Consider the following 26659-nt stretch of genomic DNA (forward strand, 5'->3'; position numbering starts at 1 on the left):
GGCCGAACCGTGGCTTTGCTTTAGGTAGGCGTTCTTCTACTGACTATTTGCCTTTCTGAGCTCATTCTACTTGTTAAGGTTATGGTGCTTAGTTTTATGGATTACCTGGAAATGTTCCTACTTTAGGACTAAAATCACTTGTCTTTTTATGAATTCAGTCTTCTCCTTCCCTCCTCTTCTGTAAGCTAGATTGGCTTTGGATTTGGGATCCTCCTCAGCAAGCCTGACCACAGCTAGCCATGGCTTCAGTCTTACAGAAGGGAGGTACCAAACTCTTGCCATTTGGCATTCTGAGGAAAAAACTACTACAGAAAATTTATGTAGTTTTGGTAATCAATATGTTACTACTAGAAAGGACAACAGAGGGATCAGAGCAACGATTCTGTTTTCTTCAGAAAGATAACTTAAGTCACACACTCCAACAGTCCTAGCCCTCCAACAAGTGCAGGGGTATCGCAGTCAGCAAAACCGGAAGGAAGACACCATCCACCTGTGAGAGAATATACATGTGCGTGCGTGCGTGCGTGCACACACACACACGCACGCACATGTGTGCACACACACACACGCACGCACATGCGTGCACACACACACACGCACGCACATGCGTGCACACACACACACACCCCTAAGATTTTGTTCAGATAGAACAAACGTAAATCCCAGTCAGGATACTAAATTAACCGGTGAGTTTCAATCAGCAGGTGTTTGTTGTGACACTGTGAAAAGAAACAAGAGGCCTCAGAGCCTGCCTGGCAGGAGCACGAAGCCCAGCAGGCACACGGCTGAGTCCCTAGTCAGCTCCCAGGCCTCCGGGATCTGGGGCGGGGAGGCTCCCTTCATTGTCCCCCGACTTTGTGTTTATGGCTTTTGTTGTTCTCTTGCCAATCCCTCACCCGCAGCCCCCATCCTCTCTATGGATCATGGGTTCTCATATTTCAAGCTTAAGTCTTCTTCTGAGGCCTTCTAGAGACTTCCGTAACCTGCCCACTCATAACAGAGTTATGGGATTGTCTACAGTAAAATGCCTTTTATGGGCAAGAAGGCCTTTGCCCTGTTTTCTCTGCCTCCTGCTGAGAAGAAAAGGGGACTCAGATGGCCCTTGTTAGTTCCCCAGTCACTGCCAACCTGACCAAAATATCAAGCAAACATTGGATGAAATGCAAGCTTTCTCCTGGTGGGAAGCAGCTCAGCCTCCATGCCCGTGACCCGTGTGGACCACAAGATGGCACTGTGTAAGCAGGGAGCTGCGGTGAGGTTGCCTAGGAACCCGCTTCCCCATCAGATGGAGTCCTGTCCTTAACAAAGTTATGACAACTGTAGCTACATTTCAAAAATACGATGAGGCAACTGGTGTAGGAGTCCTGGTGCTGAGCAGAAATCATGGATACTTTCAATATTTCTATATTTATTGCATGGAATAATGGTTAAGTCCGTTCATGTATTCCCAGTGAGAGGTTTAAAATCTTCAAGTTTCTGAAATATTTTCATACACTACAGGCAAGCAGTGACTTGCTTAAAACACAGAGCAGTATGCACAAGTTTTGCTACAAGACCAGCGTTCACAGTAAGCTAACACACCTCAGAAGCTGGAGGCTAAAGAATTGAGAAGCTTCAATACTTGGAAAACGAGACAAAGACTGGCGAGGACTCGACGACTACCTTTGGAGATGTGCTTGACGAACGATGTGGTCCCTCTGGAGACTCCACTCACGAAGGCCCCCGGGCCTCGCGTCAGTCCCTCGTACGGAAGCCTGAAGAAGTCCGAGATCCCATTGCCAATGCTTCTCACTAAGCTGGCGGGGCTGCCGAGGATCTCCAGAGACCCCACCACCCAGCCTGCAGCACACAAAGGGAAGGAGTTATTGAGACCTTGAGTTCCGCTTTCAACATTTGTGGAGAGCGGCCTGCTTTCCCTGAAGTTGCCTCTCACACTAGAACGGAGGGCGTCATAAGCTTCTTTGGAGCAAAACATGGGAAATAACTCATTCTCCATGAATTCATAAATGGTGAACTTTCATACTTCATAAATCACAGTGATCCCCTGGCAGCCTTGCAAATGGCTTTAATATGACTTTTGTGTCTAAGCCTCCTGTACCCCTGTAAAGGGAACCATGTGCAGAGAACACCCCCGGCCCAGGCAGGCGCTCTGGGCTGCAGGTGCTCACAGGCTGGGAGTCCCAACCTGCCAGGGCAGCAGCAGCAGGAGCTGCCTGGTGGGGAGAAGCCAGATGCTAAATAGAGTGTTGCAAAAGGGATGCAAACTCTGCCAAGGATGGAGGAGTTATTTTTAATCTTTCCCAATCCTATCAAGCTGAGTGCTTCTCTTAGAGTGGGGCTGGCGCGAACAAATGTCTCCCCTTCAACCCCAGCTTCGGTTGTATAAACATCAATGACAGGGACATACTGATTAGGTTAGAGAGAGGGAAGTGTTCCCCACCAAAGTCCCAGGAGGGTGGCTCCGGGTTTGCTTTCCTCTTTAAACTCAGGCTTGCCAGGAGCTGGCCTGCTCAGCGGCCAGCACCACCTTCTGCCTCGTGGGAATGAGGCTGTGCTGTGTCCACAGCAGCTGCCTTTCCCCTTCGGCTGCTGGGGGCGGGGGACTGAGGACCATGAGCAGGCGAGGACCAGGGTCAAGTGGGGAGGAATCTGAAAATGCAACTTCCTCCAGGAATCTTCAGGCAGCAGCCCAGTGCTGTGGCCTTTTTACTGGGAAAGTTGTGAGGACAGGACCAGGTGGGTTTCAGTCACAATGGGGCGTGGAGCCACACTAGGGGAAGGCATTGCTCATGGGATCCTCCAGACAGAGCCACCATCACCTTGCAAATGTACCCTGACCACCGAGATATAGGGGACAGATGACAATTCCACTTGGTATTGTGGGGTTGTACCTCCCCACTGGGGAGGAAGCAGAGGACTCTAAGGCTAAGATTATGTCAGTGAGTCACAATCTCAGGCTGATGAGACACGGGAGTAGAGTTTACAACCTAGGTTAGTTTACTTGATCACTGCTCACCCCCCCCCCCCCAAAAAAATAGCAGGGTCATGTGGAATAACTTATTCCTGAAAGGTACTCTGTGGGGGTTAAAAAAGCAGATTTTTCTTAGTCTAGAATGGTCATAAGGTTCCATTTGAGGGCTGGGTTAGAAACACTGGTTTCCCTTGATGTACATGTCAAGGAGAATCTTCATGAGCTCTGCTTCAGATATGGAGACCTGGGAATGGAGGCGGGGGCAGGGGGGTCATGGCCCAGCCTTGTCTCTTAGCTCCCACCCCTACTGGGCATCCTCTCCTGTTCTTCCTGGTCACTTCCCCTGCTATGTTCAGAGAAACCCGATGCCCCCAGAGGATGGTCTATGGCATGAGAAACATCTAGGAATACTCTGTTGGCTTTCCACAAGAGCAGATGAAGTGGTTCCTCTGCATCCAACAGACACAGGACTCTGCAGGCACCAAAAGATGCCCAGTCCCCGATGTACAGAGAGTGCGCACTGGGCCTCCTCAGCCTCCAGCATGTGGAAACCCTCTGGACTGTGTAATACTGAGCATAATGCAAAATCTGCATCAAATGTTTTTATGCTGAATTTAAAATGTTTATTCTATTTCCCTATTTGTGTGGCTGTGGGCGTACAAAGGCCACAGCACACTTGTAGAGGCCGGGTGTGCAAAGGCCACAGCACACTTGTAGAGGCCGGGTGTGCAAAAGCCACAGCACACTTGTGGAGGCCAGGTGTGCAAAGGCCACAGCACACTTGTGGAGGCTGGGTGTGTAAAGGCCACAGCACACTTGTGGAGGCCATGAGACAACTTGTAAGGGCCAGCCCTCTCCTTTTACCCTTACCCACTGGGCCGGCAGCCGTCCATCTTGCCGGCCTCTTTACGCTGCATATTTAAGGGATAACGTCTTGGACAAAAGTCCTTTTCACACGGGATCCTTTGGTACTTTCATTCAGGTTACTGATGGTTGAACTCAAGACTACAGAAGGCCATCTGCACATTTTTGGCTTAGTTGTCAGGAACGTTTGTGGATAACCTGAGTCTACTTAGCCTGGTCTGAGAGTGAGAGGCAGCTAAGGACCTCAGAAAGTCTCAAGCCCACGCCCCTCCTTTGGATAGGGTCACCCGTTTCTAGTTAGCAGTCATTTATTGTTAAAGCCTCGTCAAATGACCTCACAAGCTTCCCTAGAAATGAGGTCAGGGTATTTTCAACTATCCCAGGCAGGAACCTTCTCAGGTCCAGTGGGTGAATGCTGACCCAAGGGAGATGGATACACCCTGCTTCCTCCCAGCCAGCCCTCACCCCCTCTACAGGAATGTGAGTCCCTTCGGCCTGTCAGCCACCCTCACTGTGATCTTTCTATCTCTCGCTCCTCCGAAGACTGCTTTCTTCAGAAAACATTCTGACTGACCAGTGTTTTAGTGACCATATTTCCACAGCTCTAAAGAATCCAGCTTTGGTATTAGAATTTCTTCCCTTCTATGTATTGAGATTGAGATAATCACAGGATTTTTAAGTGAATTAGGAAAAAGCCTGAGAGAGGGTGACATGAGCTCCCCTAGTAAACAAGGCAGTCAGCTCAGCACTAAGGCTCAGAGGCCATGGCTGCTTGGGCACAGGCGGTCTGTCCTCCAGCCCATCTTCCTGCAGGGAGCCTCCCTCCTTCCTTAGCATTTGATTAGCTCTGCTACAAGCCAACCGGCCAGAAGGGTAAGTCCAGGGTAGTTTGCAGATACACACATTTATTCAGTTTAAAGTATTATAGATTATTTTACAATGACTCCTTAGCAAGGGGAGATGTTTTCTTCACTACTGTGCAAACTATCCAGACAAGTCAGAAAGGCTCTCGTCATCAAGGAGAAAGTGTAGTCTTATGCATGTAGCATGATGACTGGCCGCAGTCTGAATTGTCTCTGCTGATGCATTTGCAAGCACAAGGCCCGAGGACGGAAGGACAGCAGCTCTTACCTGCATCACTCCAGGAAGTCAGTCTTTAGCTTCTTAAGACTTAATGAAGCCAAGTGTGGTGTTGCTCTGGACATGACTGCTAGTGACCACGAGGACCAGGCTATCAACCTGGGCCTGTCTCAGAAACACACGCCCTGGAGACGATGGCTGTCAAGTAGCTGAGATCACAGGGACTCCTGATCCTTAGCACACAGTACTCCCCTTGGGAAATTCTGCCCAGACACCCCGTGCAGGCTCTTCCAGAGAGATGGGAAACAGAAACCTCGCCTCTCTCCTCAGCCCCTAGCATAAAAGCATCCCACAGTCTGCAGCAGGCCACTGCCTGCCACTGAACAGAGCCACCCACAGCCTTCTCTGTGCTCTGTCGAGCCAGGCAGTGCCTACTGGGGATGCACGGGGCTCTCTGCATGTGCTTTGACTCTGAAGTTCCCACTTACACGATCAGTACAGAGGGAAACTGGCCACCTAGAACTGGAAGTCTTTCAGGCCAGGAGCTGAGGGCCAGGCTGACCTTCCCAGCTGCACTTGTATTCTGAGACAGAGTCTTGTGCCTGTAAGGCATTCAAAAATGTGTTTGCTAAATTTAACTAATTTCTATGTTAGGTAACATTTAAAATATTATAGCTATGAGGGCTTGAGAGTCTATTAAGTGCCAAGTAAAATGCCAGGGTTGGCATACTTCAGCTGATCTCAGATGGAAATGCAGACTCAGGGAGGTGTGGCAGTCATCCAAGGCTTGCACCGTCACAGTCCATACCTAGCTCTAGTTCTGTTAGGCGTGCAGCCTACACGCATTACCCCTTCCCCGCCCTCCCCTGTGCTGTCAGACAGACAGAGCCATTTCTGCCCCAGTGCTGGCCCACCACAGACCCCTCACCTGCTCTGAAGAGAGCCCCAGCAGCATAGTGCATGGCCAGTGCGTGTACCAGCTGCCTCGCCGTGGTGAACACTGGTCCTCGTTCAAACACAGAGAAGGACAGAGGAGTGTGGTCGGAGGCTATGTACAGCCTGAGAGAGGCATGGATGCTGACAAGGAGGTTCACTGGCTGGATGACCAACTTCCGTAGCTTCACCGGGTTCACCAAGGCCCTGGCGTGCTGTCTCACCTGTATGGGCAGCACCTGCTCCCCTGCAGAGAGCTGTGCCTGGTCTCCAGCCACCCTGCTGTGAGGAAGGTAGGTGTCAAATAAAGTTCTGATGTAGTAGACAAAGGTATCCTCCACATAGAGCCGTGCTGGTTTCAGTTCAACAGAGAACTCACTGACATCAAAAAGGAAGTCCGTCCCCTCAGACACAGTGAGGCGAAGCTTGATGAAGCAGTTTTCTTTGTACTCCTCCAAGGCTTTGCTGGAGACCAGGAGACTCTGCACTCTCGAGTACTGAGCTGGTTCTGTCTTCTCTCCTTGGCAGACCAAGACAGCGAAGTGGAAATTGGACTTGTTATAAAGCTGGTTGTCCAGCTGCAGGTCCCCAAAGTAGACTTCCACACTGAAAAGCTGGAGCAGGGTGGACGGAGGCTCTTCCCCTGGGAGGACACCGGGCACAGGGCATACATGGAGGAAAATGTTGTCCAGAGTGAGCCTTAGAAGCTCAGATGATGCCTTGTGGTGTGTGAGGTCGTCAGTCACTGCCAGGCTCAGGCGGGTGATGAACGTTTTAAAAGTAACCACCTTCTCCAGAGCTCTAGAAGAAGGGCAAAGCTCGTTAGTGTCTCTTCCTTAAGGACAGTGCCTCACTGTGTACCCCATGATGGGACATAAAACAAATAAGAACTCAACTTCCAGTGCATGTCTGGACAGAGACAGCCATGCTTGGAGACAGTTGGGAAACGTTCCCATTGGGACTATTACAAGCTCTTGTCATGTTTTTGTGTTTTTTCTTATCAACACCAGATCCCCCCCCTTTTTTTACTCTAAACCCCTCATTTCTATATACTAGTTCTCTGTTATAATGATCATGGCAGATAAAAAAAATCAGCAATACTCTTTATGTTAGAAAGATGAGCTGAGCAAGAAGAAAGCCCCAGTTCAGCACGGACCTACAACCACTGTGCGCAGTGTGTCCTGCCCACCCTGCCCTCACTCCGAGAGCTGAAGAGTCCCTGGTCAGGTCCATGCCCTCTTTGGGGTACTCCAACACCCTTCCCTTCCTCACCTGCTCTAGAGTGCCAGGTGCTCCACACTCCCTCTGCGATCCTGCCTGTGCTCGAACACGCTGTATCTTCTTCTGAGCAGACACAGCCCTGCTACAGCCTCACTTCTTCCTTCTCCACCCACTTCCCATGTCTCTAGCCCTCTTTAGGAGAAACTGCAGCATCTCCACACATACCACCTCCGAGTCTCCCCTTTCTGTTCTCTGAAGCTTGCTGCAGGCAGGCTTATGTTCCCCAATCTGACAAAGTTACCCCTTATCAAGGCCACTAGCACTAAAGCAAAAGCCCCATCTGTGGCTGTTAGCAGCCCCCTCTTCCAGGACACATATCCTCCCTTGTGTTCTCACAGAACTCTCTGCTCCCCTGGTGATGCTTCTCTTAACCTCTTTTCTCCCCCGGTGGTGCTCAGACTTAGCACATGGCTTCCTTTCCCATCTCCACTGACAAACTTTTCCACGTCTGTGATGAAGCTCTGCTCCTACCCGCAGTCTACACGGCCTCTCTCATTTCAGTCGATGGCAACTGCATCCAACTAGAGGATCAGAATCCTTCCAGAGGCTTCTATTTCAGTCCCTATCCTAACGGCAGGACTCCTTCGGGCTCTCCGTAAGAGAATGTCCAGAATCTGACCACTCTCCCCATAGCAGGGCCTCTAGTGTGAACATCCACGGCAACTGGAGGAGGTTCCTGATTGCTTTTGCCCTCATTTCTCTAGATCTTACTTCAACAGAACAGCCAATGCTCTACACGGTAAGTCTCACATGACCTCTCTGCTTAAATGCTCCCCACAGCTCATGAGGCACTAAAGCGCGCACTGCTCCCCTTCCAGCCCTCACCCTCTGGCTCATGCCCTTCTCATCTCACCGGCTGGGACCAGAAAGCACTTCCTTTCAAGCCCACACTCAAACGCCAGTCTCTTGAAAAGGCTTCCTTCCAACTAACTTCTTCACAACTCCACTCTCCCTGTCCTGAGGCTCCTCGCCTCACGCTCTCTCATTTGGCTGTTTTTAACCCTCTAGAGTGCTGATGATCTTCTACCACACCCGTGGGGGTTCTCTGCTCCAGCCTCTCCCATCTCTGCCTGTGAGAATGGAATCTTGTGAAGGGTTCCATCTTTTTTCTCACTGACTCCCCATCCCTGGAACAGACCTCACATCTAGTAAGCACTCGAATGTATGACCCAGGGAAGAGCAAGCCAAACAAATATGAGTAGACACTGTATCATTCAAATGTGTGGGTTGTGGCTACTACCATTAACACTCAAGCCTTAGATAAAATTTTCTGAAATACATGTGTAGACTTGAGATCTTATTCTATATAATTCAAATTTTACTCTCCAATTTTGTTATACTATTTTTTTAAACAAACATGTTTGGACAAAGTAAGCATCCTATCTAATATTATTTGAAATATTATAAAAAAGTAGCAAGGTCTGAACTAATGAGTTTTCAGTCATACAAAGGTACAAGAAATTTATTTTTAAAAATCCTAAACAATGTATGAAAATTGACACTATAATTTTATACTGTAATTTAAATATAACCATTACAGAAATTTAAAGTAGAGAAATGTTGTAGGATATTCATACACTGTGTGAAGGTGTATTGCTGTGATTGGTGAAATAAAAAGCTGAATGGCCGGGCAGGAGATACAGGCAGGATTTCTGGGCAGAAAGGAGGAGGAAGAATCTAGGCCCATGAGAGCGAGGTGGAGGGGGCGGCAGGATGGGCGGCACACGGCAGCATGCAGATCAGGAGAAACAGTTAATTTAAGTTAAAGACAAACCTAAGCTAGGGCAAGCTCTACTAGTTAACAAAGTCCCTGTGCTGCCGTTTGGAGCTGACAGCCTGGGAGAAGTCTGTCTCCTCACGGTGCCCAATGCTGTGGCTCAAATGCCCACACAGAGGACCAGAGAAAGCTAAGTCTGGGACAAAATCAGATGTGGGTTCCGAGTTCTATAGTATCTCAGGCAGGTTGCTCGAGTACAGAGATGCAGCTCCTGGCCACTGCCTATGGGCTGGAGCCAGCTAGTGCCCTGTGCCAGCACCGTGCTCTCGGCTGACATGGGCTGACATGGTAGCGGAAGATTTGTTCTATGTGTTCAGAGAGCACTTCAGGCGCTTAAAGCTATGTTCAGACACAGGAAACCTCTAAAAAGGTGCATACGTTTAAAAATGTGCTTAGATGCTGAAAAAAGAATATGGGTCTAGACAGCCATAGAAAAAATAAATAGTCTAAAAATAATATAGTAAAGTCTTAAGGAAAGAGTAAAAAAAAAAAAACACATAAAGATGGGAGATACACAGGGTGTTTGGATCCCGTATGGCACTTTGTTGACTTAGAATTTTTAAAATGCCAATGTACAAAAACAACAGCTGCCGAGACATCAGACTATGAGAACTGCTAGACTAAGCCGATCTATAGATCTTAAGAATGTTTTAACTTCACAATGGAAGTCAGAAAGTATGTTGTGTTATGAGAGGGTATGCCTTTGTTTCTACAGGAAACAAAGAGTTATGGTTCTCTTCAAACTCAATGAAGATCAGATTTGATTGGGAGAAACCCCCTGAAAATCTTGGCTACAGACAAGAAGAAAAAAAAAACAAGAAAGACTACAAGACAAGTGATGTATCTGCTGATCCCTGTAACATGGGAACAGCTCTGAGACCGGATGAGACACGGTCTCTGCTGGCTACAGAGTTCTTATGACTTATTATTACATGGTATCCTTTCATATGTGGCATGGATAGAGATTTATACTATGGTTTGATTTATATTATAGATGCTTTTTACCTGCTCAAACATAGAACAAAAACTCACCTTTAGCTGATCTCTGTACACTGCACATTCCATGCTTGTGCTAGTGCAGGTATGTATGTAACCTTTAAAAGGCGGTGTGTTTTCAGAACAAAAGAACCAGACACCAATAGAGATAAGTAGCCCAGGTGATCCAGCCTCGCAGAATGCCTCTGTTACTGTTTCTCAAAATTCTGTATCCAGAGCAACCTCAAAGCTGGAGGCTGAGATGGCCCAGCCTTACATCCTCTAGACAAGACGTCAGACAGGTCCTGCACTTTCCTATCACACGGAGACTAAACAACAAAGGATACAGCTGGTTTTCCCGGGGCTGGACCACTATCTCAATTTTCTCAGGGTCTTCTAAAGATGCCATCACCCCCAGACAACAGGAAGCACACAACAATGCCCACATTCCCAAGAGGTGGGGTGGGTGGTTTTTGCTCATTTAGCTAGTCATCATTTAGGGAAGTTGGTTATAAATTGTTACAGGTCATGATAAGGAAGGAAACTAAGCAAGGGAGGTTGGATTCAAGGATCCCTTTCTTAAAGAAAAAAGGGGGATATGGAAAGGTTAGGATGAAAGGAAAGATTATTGAATCTACTTTAAAATAAACAGTAACTATTAATCTCAAATATTTTACATCAGTATGGATTTTTGTATACTGCTATAAATTTAAGTTTGTTTTTGTTATAATATATGTTTCTACTCTTGTTTAAGGTATTTTACCTATGCAGCTCGTTTAAAAATGTAATGAATAATAATATCAGTTAGTCATCACTAGTAATTAAACTTGTAGTCAAGTTGTGCATGTTTTCAGGGTTAAGCAGATATATTTTTAGATAGATAGGTGGTCTTCAAATACTTCAGAGACCTGCAGAATATGGCATCAAGGCTTTTCATGACAATGAGATAGATATGCTACAGGAAGCACCAATTTACTTTAAAAGAAGGAGTATGGACATTAAAGAACCTCCATATGGAGTGTGCTATCATTGTGGCAAAGACAGCCACTTGCCTTGACCACTGACAGCATGCTCTCCAAATTGAACAAGCAGGACACAAAAGGAAGAAACTGCCAAGCTTTGCCAAGACAAGGTAGGACAGTCCTTCAAAACTCCTGCTTCATGGAAAAGTCTGTCAGATATTCTAGGCCTTCAGGCTGAAGATGTTACAGAGAAACCTTGGGTGACTGCCTAGGCAGCAAGCTGCTTCTGTCGTTTCTATAGTTTTGAAAGTTTTTGCTCTGCACTTCCTGTTTGCTCAGTTTAAGAGTATATCCTTCGTGGGTCATGATGAAACTGAAGATTAGTTATAGTTAGAGTTTTCCTTGCTACCAAATTCAGAAAAGAAACTCACAAAAAAGGTGTAAAATATATAGGGTTGAGAGACATAAAAGCTTAAGTTGTTTACCTAAGATAATGTTTTGAGGTCTAAAAAGATAGTTTTGGGTTGATAATAAAAGTTAGGATAATAAATAAGAGAGGTAGAAAACTTTGGACATACCAAGATAGGACAGACAACGGAATATTTTCTCGAATTTGCCAAATACTAATGGACTGGACATTGTGAATTTATTTCTTCCTTAATAATTGCTTCTATTGTAGTTTTACTGTGTTAGAGTTAAAACCTTTCCTATCTATTTAGACAAAATCAGGAGATGTTGTGGGGTATTTATACACTGTGTGAAATGTACTGCCATGATTGGTATAATAAAAAGTGGAATGGCTAATAGCTAGGCAGGAGGTACATACAGGTGAGACTTCTGGGCAGAGAAAGAAAGGAGGAGGGGAATCCAGGCTCACGAGAGAGATGCAAGAAGACATGGAGGAAGTAGCGTGCATGCTGCGTGACAATGTGGACTAACAGAAGTGCGTTAAGTTATAAGAGCTAGTTAAAAACAAACCTAAGCTAAGGCAAAGCTTTCATAATGAATATAAGTCTCTGTGTTGTTAACTGTGAGCTGGAGGCCCAAAGAAGAATCCATCTGTGCAGAAATTAATAAATAAGCATGGAAAGATCCACATCCATCACTAATGTTGACTTTTCCTCCCCCAGAGTTGTCTAAAAACATACAGGTGTCTGTTTACACAGTGGAACACATATTCAGCATCCTAATGATGCCTTACATTACATTAGATCCTATGCTTCTTCTGGTCCACTGCAGTCATTACCACCTACATCCTGTGATTTTTGATATATTTGATAAGCATTTGCACCCTCAATATCATGTCACTATAAATAACAATGAAATGAACATCTCTGTGTGTATTCTTATGTACTGTTTTCATTATTTTTATTCTGAACTCATACTCTTCCAAGTGGAATTTCTAAACCAGTGATTCTCACCCCCCGAATGCTGCCACCCTTTAATACAGCTCCTCGTGCTGTGCTGACCCCAACTATATAAGTGTTTTTGTTGCTACTTCATTAACTGTAATTTTGCTATTATTATGAATCATAATATAAATATATGATATGTAGGATATCTGATATATGCCCCCGTGAAAGGGCCATTCAACCCCAGGTTGAGAACCACTGTTCTAAATCAAAGGAGTTTTGAAGTTTTTAATATGTAGAAACTGTTCAAGAAAATTGTACCAATTCCTGCTGGTGGGCTTGTCAGAGGAGCAGTAGGTGGCAATTGAAGTTCGAGGTGTCAGACTACCAGGAGAAAACTCTCTGATGGGTGAATCTCGTTTAGGCAAGGCCATGGGAGTACAGACCCCAGACTGTCTTTTGCTTCTGCTGTGCCTTTACATGTTTATTACTACAATATTCCTCTGCTATCGAGCATGTTGTGAGTGGACTTGGGGAGATCTCCACTGCCTGTAATATACTGTGTTTATCTCTTGGAAACATCCCATCCTACTGGGCATTTTTCCTGTGGATTGTCAAGAAGATGATCCCTCCCTAAGATTTACTGTCTAAACTGATAATAATAAAGATAGCTCATACAGAGTTTTCATGAATAAAAATACAAGGTGATGCTACACAACCAGGACCCACGAGTTTCACCCTAGGAGCTGACAGATTGTAGCTCAAGTTAATGACTGACTAGCCCATGTTGGGAGCTGTGCTCACAGGTCCCAGAGGGCATCACAGCTGAAACAATGCTTTGAAAAGAAAGCTAGACTAAGAGGTTTTTGTTGTTTGAGGTGAAAACCCAAGAAGGCAGTCTTAAGTTTTAGAAAGGCACAGAGTCGAATGTGGAACTCACTGAGGTCAGGGAACAAGAATAAAATAGCCCAGTTAACTTTGGCTGACATACCTTTCTTGCTAGGATTAGTTGATTACCAAAAGTGATGATTAATTCCTTATACCCACTTCTGCCCTCAATCTCCTGATATTAGAAAAAACTATTAATGAGTGGATATGCACCCTAAAGATTTAAAGTAGAAACCGTCCGGAGAGATGGCTCAGCGGTTAAGAGCATTCATTGCCTGACTGCCCTTCCTTCCTGCCTTCCTTCCGGAGGTCCTGAGTTCGATTCCCGGCTCCCACAGGGTGGCCCGCAGCCATCCGTCCTGAGCTCTGGCGCCCTCTTGTGGGAAAAAAGATTTAAGTAGCGCTGACTGATTCTTTTTCATTTAAGTTTAGGTTTGTGATTCCTTTAAGATTCCTTGTGACTACCTTTCAAGATAATAAAGCCCTTTCTTTGTAACTGCAAAATGCATCCTGCCAGTAAAAGACCCGACTGAGAAGAATGTCTTGCTTGCCTAGATGGTTAATCTGTAACAAGTTGCTTGGGCATCAATATATGTGGATTCTTGGAATAATTTTTTTTACCTGTAATATGTAAAATGTTTAATCATGTAAGGGAGATGAAAAACATGTCTTTACCTGTATTCATTATAGTCATTCACTTAAAAATAGAATGTAACCACATTGTTGTTGTAGGAAGCTGCTTGTTCGTTCCTTGCTGCCCAGACCCAAAATAACCATGCAGAAACTGTATAAGTTACAATACTGTTTGGCCAATAATTTAAGCATATTGCTAGCTAGTTCTTACATCTAGAACTAACCCATTAACATTATTTCATATTTTATCATGAGGCTTGTGGCCTACTGGCAAGGTTCTAGCTGGCAGCTCGCATCTTTCCCCTCTGGCGGCTACATGGTGTCTAGCGACTCCACCTTCTCTCTCCCAGCATTCAGTTTAGTCTTCCCTGCCTAGCTCTACTCTGCCATATCACCAGCCAAGGCAGATTCTTTATTCATTAACCAAAAAAAGCAACACATAGACAGAAGGACTTCCCACACCCGTAGAGGGGATAGCAAGATGGCTCCCAGGTAGAAGTTTATGCCACCAAATCTAATGACCTGAATTCTATCCCCACAACTCACATGGTAGAAAGAGATGACCAATTCCTGCAAGTTATCTTCTAACCTGCCACACATGAACCACAGCATGAGCATTCACCCCAAAAATGAAATAAAAATAAAATAAGCTATGCAAATAATTCATATCCTTAACTCAAAATAATCACAAAATTCAGTAGCTCGAAAATCAGTTTGCTGAACTTACCATTGAACCAGGAGACTCAAAAAAGATGTTTTATTATTATTATTGTCTATATATGCTCGAGGAAAAAATTAACAACTAGATCTTTACTTGTGGATTACAGGATAATCAAACACTTCACTATGTGTGTATGGACAACAGGAATGATAAATAGTGGTGTATAACATTACAGAAGAAAGTTCACTGCGCTCTCTTAGGCAAACAGACCTACCTGTTGGCACTGGTTAACATGGGTCCTGCTTTTCCTTCAGGGGCTATAGTGATACAGACCGTGCCACACTGATGGGCAATGTCCACATACACATATCCGAAGCCGGTAAGGAACACAACCTGCCAAAAGAATGGTCCAAATCTGATTAAAAAGAAATAAGAGTGGTGTTGAAATGGCTAACTTCAAGTCCTGATTCAACACTGCAAACACTTTCTAACCATGTGTACAGGCTATTCGGTTGACTTGAAAAAAAAATGAAATCCAGATTTTTCAATATCCAGGCTGTAAGGCTCACAGGAGAGAAATGATGGATGGTGGAGCAGGAGAGTCTTCATTCTCTGCTTATGGAGTTGGCACCAACCCCACGTGGGCTGGACGCCAGCCCTGGGGCCAGCTTTAGATGTGCATATGAAGGGCTGTGGGGAAACAACTCAGGACTCTGAATGCAATGTGGGGGTGTCTTACTATTACAGGGACACCCCCTCATGTGGAAAACAAAAATAAACTATCTCCAGAATTATCAGTAAGACCCCCAAGGACCCTCATATGACCAGAAACTTCAGGTAAATTAATCTGCTTAGTATCAAAATTAATTGTTCAACCACGAGAAAGTGGACTAAGAGCTAAAAGAGCCTCAACTGTCTCAGAAGCCAGGTGCCAGGCCAGTAGAACACACAGCCTCTCCGCATTCAATACCCCTGATGCCTAAGTGATAACTGTCTGAACACAGACCAGGAACATCATGTTCACAGCTGAGATTCCCGAGGGCAGAGGCAGGAGCCGAGATCTGCAATAGTACCTAGCTAGGGCCAAGCCAGGAAAGAACAAACAAGACTGACACCCCTAGATGAGGAGACAAAGGCACCAGGGCGTGTTGGTACAGACCATGTGGAAGACGGATGGACCCGTAATTGGAAGCATGCCAAGGAGAAAAAGGGACCACGGGTGCTGAGCACCAGCAGTGACTGTGATCTGTGTGACTGCAGACACGCTGCTGCTCTGCGTTCCGTGCCAGGGCAGCCACAGCCGGAGGAAATCCCTTCACACCCAAGCTCTCTTGTCTGGTGACGAAGGGAAACAGTAACCAACGGAGCGCCATGGGAAGTTCACGTCTTACCTGCTGTAGGGAAGAATGCCAGGAGCCTTCCTCTAATTGCCATTACCAGTAAGAAACAAGTAAAGAAACCTGTGCTTTTCTGGTCCTTCATCTATGTTTACCAAAATGACTATCACATTTATATTTAGCAAACAGTGTTTTAAAATTATACCAATTTAACTTTCCCAAGCAAACCAGTTCTGTGTTGATTGGGGGAGGGGGAGGGAACTGGGAGGCGGTGGCAGGGAAGAGACAGAAATCTTTAATAAATAAATAAATTAATTAAAAAAAAAACAGTTCTGTGGTGAGACACAGGAAGACATTCCTTGTGTATTCTCCAGGAACCCATGAGAGGATCTATGGGTACCAGAGCGACTTACAAAGCATTTCAGTATGGTATCCACACTGAAATAAGTTATTTGCCAGTCAAGTTTGTATGCTCGCCCCTCCTCCCATCTTCACTGGTCCCCAGTTCCCACTGCAATGCATCCTGCTGCCCTGACTTCCTGTCTCACCCTATCTCCTGCTTGAGTGCTCCTGTCCCACCTCAAATTTTCATGCTTTTTTTTTTTTTTTAGGAGAGAGAGTTTAGGCAACCTTATCTTTTATTCCCAGCCTATTCTGGCTACCTTTTAACTAACAAAATTGCCTATCCCACTGTCTTAGTGTTACAGGGGTTCCCATTTCTGTGCTAGACACTATGACCAAAAGCAACTTGGGGGGAAAAGGGTTTATTTCATCTAAATTCCATCAGTGAGGGACGTCTGGGCAGGGACCTGGAGGCAGGAGCTGATGCAGAGGCCATCGAGGGTGCTACTTAGTGGCCTGCTCTCAGCCTGCTTTCTTAGAGCCCCAAGACTACCAGTCTAGAGGTGGTACTTCCTACAGTGAGCTTCAATCAAAAGAATGTACCACAGGCTTGCCCAATCTGGGGGGGGGGGGCATTTCTCAAATGAGTTTCCCTCTTCCAAATGGTTAGCTTGCATCAAGTTTATATAAAACTAGCCAGTACATCAGGTAAAGTGTTTTGCTGAACACTCTTGAAGAACTGAGTCTGATCCCAGAGTCCATGTTAATGTGAAAAATGAAAATCAATTTCAAAAAGTTGTTCTTTGACCTCTCCACTGTGCCACAGAATATGTGTTCTAATACACACACACACACACACACACACACACACACACTCAAAAATAAGTAAAATTTTTAGATACTTTTCCTTCCTCAGAGAAAGCCTATTATTAAAGAATGATAAAAGACAACAGTGTCCTACTTTTGAAACTTTAAGTTAAAGATCATATAAAGCTTACCTTGTGCAGATAGTTGTTTGTCTACAATGACCCAAAGATACGGTAATTAGGCATTTATGTTTTCAGCTGACTTAAACTATGACTCATTTGTCATCAAATGTTCATCCCCACACTGGGAAGGTTAAACCTTGTTACTTACATTCCCATGTATGAAGTCCTCACTTTCTGTTAAGTTCCTGAGCTGGTTTCACAGAGCCCAGGTGGCCCCACACTTGTTCTGCAGCCCAGCTGCTCATGCTGAGGTGAGGGACGCATGCCACAGGCCTTTTCTTTTGGGACAGGTTCTCCTGTAGACCAGGCTGGCCTCGGACCTGGTATACAGCAGAAGCATGCATGCACACCCAGATGTGCTAACTTCTTTTTTTTTTTTTTTTTGTTTTGTTTTTCGAGACAGGGTTTCTCTGTGGTTTTGGAGCCTGTCCTGGAACTAGCTCTTGTAGACCAGGCTGGTCTCGAATTGTGCTAACTTCTTTAAAGAGCACCTCAGCTAGGAGCAGGGTGGTATCTACAGAGACTGCCTCTGAAGAGCTGTGCAAGGTGCTGAGATGCCATCCTCTCATCCATGAGCTGCCAGCAGTGCTGCCTCTGTGCTGGACCTCGGGTTAAAGTTCCCAGTCCACTTTCTCCACCGAGGCCTCTGTGGTGGACTAACGGCAATGCGTCTCAAGTGTCCGAGATGAGCAGCTTTCGGCAGACTGTGTATCAATGCCATGTGAGGTGTTTGCTCTGGGAAATATCAACACTAACAAAGCGGAGACACGGGTCAGGTGTGCGCGACCTCCTGACAACACAGTGGCATCATCTACAAAGTTCATGCTCAAGACTCACACGCTTGAGTTACCACAAACTTCCAAGCCTGTGGCTCTCTGTTGGGCTGCATTTACCAGCTACCCTTGGTTGCACGCAGGTTGAACAGGTTGAGGTTCAAGTGCTTGTCAAGCCCTTTGGACTGAGAAGTTTGGTAAGTGGCCAAAAATACAGATTTGGAGCTTAGGAGGACTATGTGGGTCAGAGAGGGGTCTCGGAGTGATCAGGTGGTAGACAGTAGCTATTGCTACGAATTTAATCACATTTCCCAGAAAGGAAAAGGAGAAAGATAAATTTCTAAGATGATTAAAACAGAAAAGCTTGGATAGGGGAAGAAAGGAGAACAGCACGTATTCTGGATATAATCTCACCATCTATATACCTTCTGAAAAACATTCCAGAGATAGCTCTGCTCCTGTCTTGGAAACGGCTGTACTATACACACGGGAGGCTCTAGACCCGGCCGCTCGGCAGACACTGGGCAGTGGGTGTCAGTGTGCTGATGTCAGTTCTGGCCCCACGTGGTGTTGGGCTGTGTGTGAGAAGTAAGCAAGATGCTCCAGTACCCACAGCCCAAGTCTCCAACGTCGGCCCCTCATACACAGTCCATTCCAGGATGGAGGCCAGATCCCAGCTGCACCCCGCTGTTCAGGGTGACCCCTTGTGCTATGAACTGAGTCTTATCTGTGTCCTTTGCAGCCCTCAAGGGATGTGTCTCGCAATATTTTTAAACATGTGACATATTATGTTCAGCATGATTTAACAGTGCTTGTGGGCACACTGTCTTACTTCACAACTGTGGTACAGATGAAATTACTCTCTGGTGAGTTACGGCATGATTTAACCCAGTTATGAGAAGAGTGTCTGGGGGTTCTCCACAGGAGAACCTAGGGTTCTCACCTAACATACTTATTAGCTTGGATGAATATGCAGAACATATGTTCACATCTATAAAGGACATAAAACTATCATGGATACTTAATATGATAAATGACAGTCCCCACACCCCCATTTTTTTTATACAAAAAGTAATTTCAACAAGATAGGCTAGGCCAATATCAACACGACAATGTATTGGGAATAAATTTAAAATCTTATCATTGGGTTCAAAAAGTCAATTGAATAGCAAATCATATGACAAAGACCTGGGGGATGTGCCTGACCCCAAGTTCAGTAATAACAAACAATCTGGACTTGTTAACAGAACACTTAGTCCAGTTCCTGCTTTACTGATGGAAGGATGGGGAGGAACAGCTGGTTAGACCACACCTGGAATACTGTGGCTATTCCAGCTGCCAGATTCTAAAGAGAAGACGTAACACGCTGTTGCATGCAGACAAGGGTAATAGTGATGTGTCTGGGATCACATCTGCTGAGGGTGTGATTCAAGGAGCCAGAATGTTTGTTCAAAGAGGAAGTGTATTCTGTGATGCCCTGAGCAGTGGTTCTCAGCCCTCCTAACGCCGAGTCCCTTACACACAGCTCTTCATGGTGTGCTGGCCCCACCCATGAAAGTTATTTCTGTTGCTTCTTCATAACTGTAATTTGGCTACCACTATGAAACACAATGTAAATATCTATGCTTGCTGACGGTCTTAGGTAACCCCTGTGAACGGGGGCTGAGAACCACTGTCTTAGAGGGTAAAACAAGGATAAAGAGTAGATGCTACGGAGAGATAGCTTCCAGCTAGAAGTAAGAACAATGTTCCTTCCCATCTCCAATGGAAAAGCCACAGCTACGACACAGGGATGCTTTGAGATGAGGCCTCTCTGAAGAGGCTCTGTCCTAAATGAAAGGGGGAGATTAGAAAGCTTGTCTAACTTAAACTTTGGGAACTTGCAAGTGATGGCATCTGTAGCCAAGGATGACCCCAGAGACCAGTCCGTATCTCTACTTGGTAGAGGGAAAAGAGTTGGGGGGATTTATGAGTAGGCTCCAGGCGCCAACCAGCCGGGGTTTAGTTGTAGGTCATCTAACTCTCACCAGTAAACAAACTCAAAAGCTACTGGCTGAGAGAGCTCGTGGGGATTAAAGCAGCTACCTTAGATTTGCTGTACTTAACTGCTTCATTCATTTACTCAAGTTCTTGAGTGGACACTTACACCTTATTTGGGGCCATGTTAGTATGCAATGTTCTTGTAATCCCAAGCTGGTCAGGTGGAAAGAAAAGGATCCTTGGGGCTCTCAAGCTGGCTAGTCCAGTGAGCCCAGATTTCAGGGAGAGATCCTGTCACAGATTTTTTCCCCTTAGCCAGTTTTTTTTTTTTTTCCTTAGCAGAACACACCTTTAATCCCAGCACTTGGGAGGCAGAGGCTGGAGGATCTCTGTGAGTATGAGGCCAGCCTGGTCTACAGAGCGAGTTCCAGGACAGCCAGGGCTACACAGAGAAACCCTGTCTCGAAAAACAACAACATTTTCCCCACTGCCATTTAATGGCTCAGAAATGACTGCACTCAGGCAGTGGGACATGGCTTCCTGGGCAAAGTCCCTGCAAACTAAGTGTGAGGACTTGAGTTTCGATCCTGAGCACATATGTGAATCTCCATGCTCCTATAGCGAGATGGAAGGGGGAAGAGACAACCTCAAACAAAGGAGAAGGTAAGAACTCCAACTTCCACATGTATGTTGTACTTGCATGCACCCATATGCACATACATGCACAGAGATAGAAAAGAAATGGCTTTGCATAAACAATGTATTATTATAATACTCCGATTATACTGAGTTCCAGTCTTTGTAAGATCACACATGATCGGACCAAGTTCTAAATGTCCTGAGCCCTCTGGTTTCGCTGTTTCTTTCACTTCGCATCATAGCCACCTTGGCATTTAGTGACCTAAGAGGATTATGCTCCAATCTGAGCTCTGAAGCTTCAAACATGTTCTTTCTGCTCAGAAAATTCTCCTACCCTCCTGTCTTATCCCTGCCTCTCTAGCCTTGAAGGTGCAGAGGGCAGGCAGGTCCTTGTCCAGAGGCACTCCCAGCCCCAGCGTCCCGTGAAGACACCGGTTTCCTGTCTTCACAGCACTACGAGAGTTTGGAATAATACAGCTGTTTGTTCTTCCTAACGACATCTCTTTCACATGCGCACTGGACAGCATGGGCCTCAGCACTAAGCTTAGTGTCTGGTACATACCATAAGCCCAGAGTTTGTACTAGATGGAGCAGGCTAGTTATGCTAACTTAGTGTCTGGTACATACCATAAGCCCAGTATTTGTACTAGATGGAGCAGGCTAGTTATGGTAACTTTTATGTGCTTTCTGCATATTGCTTTGGCTTTTTCAACATACCATTGACTACCAGGCTTACCAAGGCTGCTTCTCCCCCAGGGGTTTATCTGCCTGGGTATGATTGAGAAGAGGAGGAAGTGTGCCAGTCTGCAGGACATATGGCACTCAGCTCCTAAAAGATGAATGGGAACATGAGCCTCCATGGGTCCTGCCCCACAGGTGACAAGGTGTCAGAAAGAGCACCTCTCCTGAGCTTTGAAGTGTTCCCAGTACAAAAGGCTGAGGAATTTCAAGTGAATAGGAACTCCCAAAATACTGTCTGGCAGGCAGCATGCCTATTGTAAAGAATTCCCTAGTCAGGCCACCATCTTTTTTCACAGCTACTGCTCTTCTCTCCCTTAGCAGACCATTCATTATCTGCTCCAGAAACTCTAGTCCACTCCCAGCCTCCCACCTCTATATGGCTCCAGCTACTCCTGTGCCTCCTCCTGCCTCTTTCCCCTCTGGTGAGTGGAATTTTTCTCTTGCTCCTTGGGTTTGTCTCTTCTAAGATCCCCGACTTGCTCCTCTCCTGTCATGAAGAGCCGCACCACCCTGACCACACTTTATGGTCATCCACATTCTTGCCTCCTGTGTCCTAGGGCCTTCTGCCCACTCCCAGCCTGCAACTCTCTCTACTGTCTTACTCTGGCTTTTGGTTTGCACCTTGTCAGTCTCTCGCTGAGGGCCTTCCTGTCACCATCTGGTGCTCTATGCTTGCAGGTCACACCTGAGACTCTTGTGGTCTATACACAGACTTTTGATAACTATTGCTTCTTATTCAACCTATTCATTTGGTCATTAACTTATTAAGATCTCAGTGTGCTTACAGGCACTGGGCTAAAGGCTGAGGATAGGCATGGGGATGTGATAGGAAATCATCTAAGTACACTTAGGTGGGTATCAACAGATTAATGGATAAAGAAAACATTACATATATCTAAAACTGTCTATCACCTATCGTCCGTTATCTATCTATCTATCTATCTATCTATCTATCTATCTATCTATCATCTATCTTTCTCTCTATCAAGATATATCCCCATAATGGCATATTATTTAAATATAAAGAACTAAATTATGTCACCTTCAGGAAAATGAATGAAACTGGACATTATCAAATTAGATAAAATAAACCAGACTCAGGAAGACAATCACTCAATCAAAGTATATGATACACATGTATGAAATATATAAAAAAGACAAAAATTTTAGTAAGAATACCTACGGACAATTTGATATTGAATAAACTAGTGAGTGTAGTGTCTTCTTTGAAACAAAAATGACATCTCAATGGTTTGTATTTATATTACAGAACTGTCTTTGATATTTTTTTCATTCAAGTTGAATAAATATCACATAGAGGATTAAGATGGATGGTTAATGCTTAAAGAAAAGAGAAGTTCAATTAAAATTATAAATGCTATACAAACCCACAGAGGGCCCAAAGATGGAGGCAGGAGACTGTCAAGGGGTTCTCCGGACTCCTGACAGGAGAAAGAACGTCCATGAGGATGTCCAAATGAAGACCAGCACAGGCAGTACATGCTGGAGCTAGGCAGGGCCGGGTGCACTCTTTAAATGCATGGGCTTTAGGTCATGCTACTGTTGGAGGGCTCCCCTCCCACGGCTAGGACGAGTCATAACTTGCTTGTCTGTTTTAAAGCTTGAAGAGTGAGGGCACTCAGCACTGCATTAGATGTAGAGTGGCTATTAAATGATTACTATTATTATTATTGTTTATACTTTAGCACACATTTATAGCTATTGTAACAGGTCATATTTTGCAAGCTTTTGTAAATAATAACTAATGTGAAAGACCTATAAGAAAGTATAAGCACGAATTTATTCAGTCATAAAAAGCAATGATGTTCTGATAAATCCTATAACACACATAAGCCTTTAAGACAACATATTCAATGAAATAAACCAGGCACTGAGAACAAATACTTCCTTCTCTGAGATGCTTAGAGTGGACAAATCGAGAGACAGAAAGCAGAATAGAGGCTACTACGGCAGGGGATGGGAAGATTGCAGTTTCTGTTTGGAATGATGGGAAGCTCTGAAGTTAGCTAGTCAGTGCTATGGCTTGGATGTAAAAGGCCCAGAGGCACAAGTACTAAGGCTGGGTCTCCAGCTGGTGATGCTGGGAAGGTGAGTGGATCATGAGGGGGCTCAGCTCACGTCATCACGGAGTCAGCCATTCCTAGTTCACAGCTGGACAGACTGCTAGCAAGTGGCTCCTAGCTGGATGAAGGGCATGGCAGGGATATATTTTGTTCTGGTCTGTTCCCCTTCCATGCTTGCTGCACCTATAGGTGAGAGGCTTTCCTCTGCCATATTCTTGTGCCCTAATCCTGTCTTGATCTAAGAACAGAACCGGCCGAAACTAAAAGCTCTGAAACCATGAGCCAAAATAAATCTTTTCCATTTAAGCTGATTTTCTTAGGTATTTTATCATGGTGACAGAAAACAGTATTCAAATTTTAAGCAAAACAGAGAAGAAATGCTAGTTTCAAGTGTCAATTTCAATAAAAATAATACCAGGAACACTTAGAGTAAGGTAAGACATTTTATTGCTGAAGCCTAAAAACATATTTACGGAGTTTTTATAGATTACTAGCACAGTTTTTAAATTGGCTTGCTTTCAAAAGAAGGAACTGATCTAAAATCCAAACTCTAATCATCTGAAAACTGGGACAGCTGAGCTGTCCTATGAAGAAGTCCATATATATTTTGCAAGTTTTGTAAATAATAACTAACGTGAAAGACCTATAAGAAAGTATAAGCATACTTCCCATATAAAGAAGTCTGTAATTTTATTTTTGACAGGTATTAGATGTGAGATGGATTCACTTTACCATGGGCTTCCCTCATGTACCTGGTATTTAAGAATTTAGGACCTGACGAAGATATAAAGATGTATAAACAAGTACCCTTGCACTGAGACAAGTTCAGTGCAACATGTATTTGTTTGTTTACTTATTTATGTGTTGTGTGGGTGTGTGTAGGTCAGAGGACAAACAACCTGGGAGGTGGTTCTCTTTTTTTTTTAATTATTATTTTTATTTATTTATTTATTAAAGATTTCTGCCTCTTCCTCGCCACCACCTCCCATTTCCCTCCCCCTCCCTGGGGTGGTTCTCTTTATACCCATGTGTCTTAGGGATTAAACTAAAGTCATCAGGGTTTGCAGCAAGGGCTTTACCTGATGGACTGCACTGCCAGCCATCTGGAGGACGGACAGAACTGATTCACAGACTGTCCTCTGACCTTCACATGTGCGTGCCCACATACACACAATACACACACAATACATATGGAAGGAAGGAGGGAGGGAGAGGAGGAGGAAGCGGGCCGTGTTTAGAAAGAGTAGTCACTGACCTGAGTCCCTTGACTGTTGACGTCGACAGCGTCACTCCACTCGGCTGTCATATCTCCTGTCGACTCCAGTCTTAACAGGAGGCTGGGAAGTGTGTCTTTGGTCTTGCAGTCTGGGTAACTGATAATCTGGTGATACAGCTCATGATGAACGGAGCTCTCAGAAGGAATTTTTTTGCAATAAACCTCAAACTTTGGAATATCTGAAAGATTTTTAAAAATAAGGGCCCATGTAGACCTTTGTCTTAAGGACAAAGACTTAGGGACATCAAACAATGTGGAAGCAGCGACTGACAACATGGGAAGTATTCTGTAGAGGACCACAGGTATCGACTAAATCAACATCCCCCAAACACCCATGTCTTCTGCGGCCCCACGTCAGGGCTGTGACACGCACCTCTGATGTTCTCCTTGACGAGCATCGTCACCGGACATCTGTTGTGGAAAATTACTCGAGGGCTGGGGTCTTCTGAGAGGGTCAGGTAAGTGACTCCAGAGTGTTCCTGATACGTCAGTGCTATTGCCCTGGAACAGAGCAGACAGCACGGTTCACGGGGACATGGCTTCTTCCTGGTCCCCGTTTACTTGTGCGTGCTCAGAGGGCAGGTGTGTTTCCAGAAAACGAGCCTGTCCCTCATTTAATAGTTGATGGACATGAAGTAGGCTTACTAATTTTATAGTAGTAGTAATATGCGTTTATTATAAAATATTCAAAAATGTGAAAAATGATTTTAAATTAAACCCTCCACGACACTATCATCAAGACAGACAATTGCCGGCCGTGTGCTAACCTTGCTTGTCACCCCAGTTCCCTCTGTGCCTGCCTTACACTCTTCAAGTACAGCACTTTCTTCCTCAGCAAAAGAGTTTGGTAAAGAAAGAGCTGGGCCATTTTAATTTTTACTCTGTTAGAAATTTCTTGATAATTTGTGCATTTGCACTGTTTTCCATTCTAAAGGTAGGCAGACTCATCTGTACGCTGTCAGTCAGCACGGAATGCCCGTACTTCACAGGACCTGCATTTTCACTGGAGCAAGCTGGGACTCCTGTTTCTAAGTGGCCGCACAAGGAGAGAGAACGCTATCATGAGGAGAGACCCACCAGTGTCCTGCAGATTAACATGGTATTTATGTCTTAACAGGAGGAAACATTCTCTCTGATGCACTACGCTAATGATCAAAATTAAGGAAATTAGGTAATTTGCTAAATGCAGCTCTTAGCTTATGATGATGAAAACCCTTCGCATCTGCAGGGAGTCCTCCCCTGGAACTTTCCTCAGCTGTGCACTGGCATTTGGTCAAAGTGCAGTCAGCATGCTACCACATGTCCACTGCTAGACCGAGGGGACGAGTGAGGAGACGAGAGAACAGAGCACACTTCCGTTCAGAGTGAAGTCTTCACATGGACCAGGAAGCCACTTCCAGTTACTCTGAAGTACCTGGGCAAGCCAGTTTTGGACAATTTTCTTCTGGGCCATAGAAGCCAGGGCTGGGACTATATGTTCATATTTTTAACTTACTTACTTTATTATTTACACATAAGATTAATTTATACTGTGAGTCTTAGCAAATTTAAACCTAATGTCCACATGTGAAAAATTTTGACTTTCCATTTAAAAATAATTCACAAACCAAACTTTTTAAGAGAACCCAACATGCTTAATGTTATCTAAAACCAAACAAAAACAACCATCCTCACAGGACTAGGGGTGAAAATACTTTTCAATCAGGGTCTTTGTGACATTAAAGGAGAAAGGCTGTGTGGAGGGAACAGGCTCTGGCCATTATGGAGATCTTCTGTTAGTCTGTAATCTTTAAAATGGCTATTACAAATCTCTTCACACATCTAAAATATTGGGATGGTTTAAACTTCAGAGTACACAAAGCAGGACCCTGAGAAGAAGGCACCTCTCACTAGGTCAGAGCACATTTTCTTTTGTGGTTGTATACACCACAGCAAGTTATGCCTGAGAGCTGGGAAAAAGACCCTGATATGAAACAACCACAAGATACATGTCCAGTGCGAACAAACCATTACATGTCTCTGACCCAATTCTGTGGTTGTTATTTGCACAGTTGGTAATCTGCAATTGGAACAGCTTGCGTGCAGGAACAACCACAGCACAGCCTATTCCTTGGCCTGTGT

At 44.9% G+C, this 26659-nt stretch overlaps 1 protein-coding gene across 3 annotated transcripts in view; it reads right to left on the bottom strand.

Annotated features, from left to right (window-relative positions):
• Positions 1 to 26659, bottom strand: part of Vps13b (vacuolar protein sorting 13 homolog B) — a 470084-nt gene that overhangs the window by 13408 nt on the left and 430017 nt on the right. For all 3 annotated transcript variants that reach the window (XM_041637454.1, XM_041637453.1, XM_041637452.1), the window contains 5 exons: positions 24912 to 25039; positions 24518 to 24717; positions 14652 to 14770; positions 5844 to 6649; positions 1663 to 1839 (listed from right to left, as the gene is read on the bottom strand). In XM_041637454.1, the coding sequence (XP_041493388.1) occupies positions 1663 to 1839; positions 5844 to 6649; positions 14652 to 14770; positions 24518 to 24717; positions 24912 to 25039 (1430 nt within the window). The remainder of the gene's footprint in view (positions 1 to 1662; positions 1840 to 5843; positions 6650 to 14651; positions 14771 to 24517; positions 24718 to 24911; positions 25040 to 26659) is intronic.

Source organism: Microtus oregoni, unplaced genomic scaffold (genome assembly GCF_018167655.1).
Source record: "Microtus oregoni isolate MIOR12 unplaced genomic scaffold, Mior012 000053F_ref0000044, whole genome shotgun sequence".
Classification (NCBI taxonomy): Eukaryota; Metazoa; Chordata; class Mammalia; order Rodentia; family Cricetidae; genus Microtus; species Microtus oregoni.